Raw genomic sequence first — 4,830 nt, forward strand, 5'->3', positions numbered from 1 at the left:
ACACAGGTGCACTCCAAGCAGAGGAAGTTTGCCGAGTTTTATCAGCACAATCTGATTTTCTGTTCTGCTTGGAGACTGAGGGGAATTGCCATTGCAGTGCGGGCCAGCTGCAGTGCAGCATTACATTCGCAGCTCGATTATATCAATCGTTAGCGCTGGGTCTAAGTATGCACAAACTGTTCTTGTGCTCGACAGCTGCTCTTGCCCAACTCCACACTGAAACAATCTCCCATCTGTCCATTCTTGCCTTACTGATACTGGTGTCAGAGAGCTGGATTCATGGTGTCTGGTGACATCCCGTTTCCCCCCATGAGTGCTTAGCTTCGTTTTTATGCTTGTGAGTTTATAGAGTTGGGACAGTGAAACTGTACGTTGATAGCAATCTGGTGTTGAATGTAGCAAAAGCTAGCAATTGTATTAAATTACAAAATAATTCATTCATTTAGTCATCTGTCTAATATTCCTTGGCCACAGAGAATCAAATGCAGGAAGTGCACCCATCTCTTCACTCCCAGTCGGCCTACAAGGTTAACAGTGTGTGCCTTGGCCTCAGTCCTCAGTCTCAGCTTGTCATTATACTCTGATTACAGGCAGTGCTGTGTGTCTATGGCCTGGATGTCATCCAGTCACATACAGGCAATTTTGTCAATCAATTTCTTCTAAAAGCAAGACTTTTTTTGTCAGTAAAACCCATTATGCAAACCGAGCACTGAAAAGGCCCATTAAGAAGTGTAAGAAAATGGGCACATTCAGAAAGAAAACTTGAGGCTGTTTTGATAACAGCTCTATGTATATGTGCAGTGATAGGATTGGAAGTAATTTATCCGAGAACAAAGCATTGCATGCAGATTAAGTTTCCAGATCTTAAAGGCTACAGATTGCTGCTGGTGATATTGGAGTACAAACACTTAACCAATTTGTGTGATACGCCTTTACTTGCTATTTTAACAACAATTTGCCTTGGCTAGCAGGGACGACCCAAAGCTCAGTCGAAGAAATGGGTTTCGTGGATCCTTTTAAAAATAGAGAGAGAGGTGGCAGGATTCAGGAAGGGAGTTCGAGAGTAGGAGCAAACGAGCTGAAGGTTCTGCTCCAGCAGTGAGGCAAAGGTAGAGGGGAGGTGCACCAGAGGTTGGAGTCAGTGGAACACAATGTTCGGGAGGGGATATAGGACTGGGTGAAATGTAGAAATAGAGTGGGGAATTGAGAGAGATGGGGAAGGATTTAGAATATAATACACTGGGGATGGGGTTGGAGAGCCAGAATAGAGCATAGGGTAAATGGGTTAATACATCTGCTAAAAGACAGCAAGCCGGGGAAGACCATACCATCCAGTTAAGTATTTGTTGGCTATTATCACCGAAAATAATTACTGGTCTGATTTTCTTTTGCAGGGCTGCACCAAGTAATTTTTTCTTCCCGTAGTTCAAATTGTAATTTGCAAATTCGCTTATCTCAGTCAGACAAAAATAATTTCAATGCAAATGTATTTTCAAACAAGGAAAGCAACATCTTTATTTAACAGTACAACAGCTGTATTTGTGAACAGAATGACTGGTTACTGGCATGGCATGGTGGCTCAAGCTTTCGGTTCCATACATAATTCATTTGTAGTCTGGTCTTCCAAATCCCATCAATTTAAGTGAGGCTTCAAGGTTTGAAAACTCCTTTTGAATTTCTGCTATGTTTTCCCCTCAAGGTTCGAATTTCTCTAGTTTCATTGCATTTCTCGTGTTCGCCAGGCAAGACATTATATTGAAAGTGTGGCAAGCCCTTACTTAGTGCGAGTTTGAATGCTGCAGAGATATTCTGAACATGGTTCATGATAAGGATCCATCAATACAGGCAAAGATTCTAGATCACCACAGCTAATTTTAAAGCAGGATTTAATTGAAAGGCTTGGCAAGGTAATGGAATTAGAAGCTAGATGCCTAAACTGCAAAGACTAGCAGTTGCAGAGTTTGATAAAATATTCAATTTACCATCCTTCTTTTGAACTAAATAAACAGAATACCTGGTTCATGGAAATATAAAACATAGCAGTGCGGTAAATGGTGAGGGAGTACACAATATCAATTTTAATTGAAGTTTGAGAATTTAAAAAAAAGACCACTTCTATTCATCATGACCAATGATAGCTTGTAAACCAAATTAGTGACATGTGTCTGCTTGGAGTGCAGGAATGTAAAACTCGGCTACTGGAGAATCATTGCCATGGCTGTTTTGGCTTTACCAAGATACTGCACTCCATTCAGTGCGTGGTAACAAACGCCATCGCTTGCAGTATCATCTCACAGATTATGTATTATGGAACAGATGTAGTCATAAAATCACGAGGCAATCGGCTATCACACTGGTACACAAGCTTAAAACTGAGATTCTATCTGAATATTGGCTTGGTTTCTATTTACAGGATGTGCAGCTCCTTCTGCCATCACCTCCCCCTTGACCGTTAAGGGCGTTTCGCTTTTAAAAATGGAATCAAGCTTGTTGCGGGGCCTTAAGTTGAAGTACTTCTGAAAATACTCCGATGTAAAGTAATAAACGAACGGGTCGAGGCAGCAGTTTGTGGTGGCCAGGCACAATGTGATTGGATACATTGTCTTAGCAAACCTCTCCAAGGAGCAGTTTGCGATTGCTTGAGAGCGCACAAGAGCATAGATAAATAGGATTGAATTGTAGGGCACAAAACAGATGATGAAAATGGACAAATGTACAATGATCATCTTGAGCACCCTTTCCTTGTTGGCTCCAATTGGAGACAATGTCTCTGGTTTCCTCAGAGTCCTCAGAACCAACGAAGAGCAGGTCAGGTTCAACAGCAAGGGAATAAGAAATCCAACGATTTCAATGAATATGGTGATCTTGGACAGGTAGGTCTTCCAGGTGTCTTTGGAGAACCCTTCAAAGCAGGTTGTGCTGGAGTTATTCCCTCTGCTGTTAGTGGTGGAGAACAGAGATGCGGAGATGCCGCCACTAAGCACCAGGAGCCACACCCCCGCGCAGATAATGCTGGTGTTTCTCCTTGTCCTGATGGTCCGAGACCTGAAGGGGTAAACTATGGCCAGGAACCGGTCGGCGCTGATGCAGGTGAGAAACAGCATGCTCCCATATATGTTTGTGAGGAAGGCTGTCCCAGAAACCTTGCACAGCCCGTCGCCAAACGGCCAGTGCCTGTTGATGTTGTAAAAAATTTTGAAAGGCAGCGTAAAGACAAAGAGGAGATCCGAGACGGCGAGATTCGTCATAAAGATCGTAGTTTCGTTTCGCATCTTCATTTTGCAACTGAAGAAGTACAGCGAAGTACAGTTTGTCAGCAGCCCGAGAATAAACACAACGCTGTACACGGAGCCGTACAGGGTGTATTTGAATGAATCGTTGGTGAGACAGGTGGGGTTCTGGCTATCGTTCCCCATGCCAAGCCGTGTGCGTTTTGTACAGGAGCAGCAAGTACGCTCAGAGTTGAGCAGCATCCACAGAAGTTCGCAGCGCACAACAAATTGTGACAGGAGTCACGTCCAAGGTTTCCTGATAAGGTTTTGCCTTTGCATAGTTTACTATCTGTACAGCTGACCTACTGCCTGCAGAGATACAAAGCATAAACAGCATTAGAAAATGGACATCACCTCAGCCAATTGCCATTTCGACTATTTTTTTTTGATTTAAAAAGAAAATGTGTTCCTCAACGTTAAACAGCACTGTTTCTGATCTTGCTTGGAAAAGTGCAGCATCAGTTTCTGCTAAAAACCCAGTGCAAAAGCAGCAATACACAATAATCGCCAAAGGAAGTGGCCCTGAATATTAACCTTTCCCTTTCTGCCCCATACCGTCCTTCTGGTGTGTCATATTAAAGAATTAAAGCTGCACAATGCTTGCTAAGGAAATCCAGATAATGTTGCCTCACAGAATTTAGGATTACTCATTCCACAGTTGGCTATTTTGTCAAATGCTTAAATGTTTTAAGTCAGCTTTCAATGTGGTTATTGCTCTTTACCGCTCGAAGGACAGCAGTCTTCTCTTAATCCACTCACTCGATTTGAATTGTTTGATTATTTTTTTGAAGACTTGATTTCCACTTTGCTGTGTTGCTGTTATTTCATTTGAATATTCGATAGTTGGACATTTGTTTTATAAAATGCAAAAGCTAACTGAATTATTGGGAGTAGACTAGCGCCAGGAGGGAAGGGAATAGGGGCAGGGAGAATAGGGCGGGGGGGGTGGGGGGAGAGAGGGGAATGGGGAGGGAGGGGAATGGGGGCAGGGGGGGAATGGGGGAGGGAGGGGGGAATGAGAGTGGGAGGGGGAATGGGGAGGGAGGGGAATGTGGTAATGGGGGAGGGAGGGGGAATGGGGAGGGAGGGAGAATGGGGGGAGGGAATGGGAATAGGGGAGGGAGGGGAGGGGGGAATGGGGGAGGGAGGGGAGGGGGGAATGGAGGGGGAATGGGGGCGGGGAGATGGGGCAAGGTTCCCCCGCACAGTCACCATAACTTTGGCAGAGGTTACAATGGTGCAGCACTGGAAAGCCAAAGGAAATTGTTGGTGTAGATTACTGTACTTACATACTAGAAGTAGTGAAGAACTTGATTTAACCTATAGATTCACACGCTACATTTAATAATGCTGAAAAGTCCAGAAGCTTAGGGATCTGCTTTTCTACAAAATGAAAAAGAAAGTAATTAACTCATTACATTTATATAGCACCTTTCACCACTTCAGGACGTCCCCAAACGCAACAAAATATTTTCGAAGTGCAGTCACTGTTTAATGTAGACTAGTGGTGATACAATGAAGAGATTTGGATGTAAAATTGTCACATTTAATGTTTTAT

General features: G+C 43.5%; 1 protein-coding gene across 1 annotated transcript; it reads right to left on the reverse strand.

The window, feature by feature from the left end:
• Positions 1 to 1,971: 1,971 nt before the first annotated feature.
• Positions 1,972 to 3,462, reverse strand: lpar4 (lysophosphatidic acid receptor 4). Its single transcript, XM_070882138.1, has one exon. The coding sequence runs from the start codon at positions 3,414 to 3,416 to the stop codon at positions 2,367 to 2,369; it is 1,050 nt and encodes a 349-aa protein (XP_070738239.1). The 5' UTR covers positions 3,417 to 3,462; the 3' UTR covers positions 1,972 to 2,366.
• Between the last annotated feature and the right edge of the window lie 1,368 nt (positions 3,463 to 4,830).

Source organism: Pristiophorus japonicus, chromosome 6 (assembly GCF_044704955.1).
Source record: "Pristiophorus japonicus isolate sPriJap1 chromosome 6, sPriJap1.hap1, whole genome shotgun sequence".
Taxonomy (NCBI): Eukaryota; Metazoa; Chordata; class Chondrichthyes; family Pristiophoridae; genus Pristiophorus; species Pristiophorus japonicus.

Excerpts from the sequence above, each read along its gene's own strand:
- lpar4 (XM_070882138.1), bottom strand. The coding sequence starts at position 3,416 with ATGGGGAACGATAGCCAGAACCCCACCTGTCTCACCAACGATTCATTC.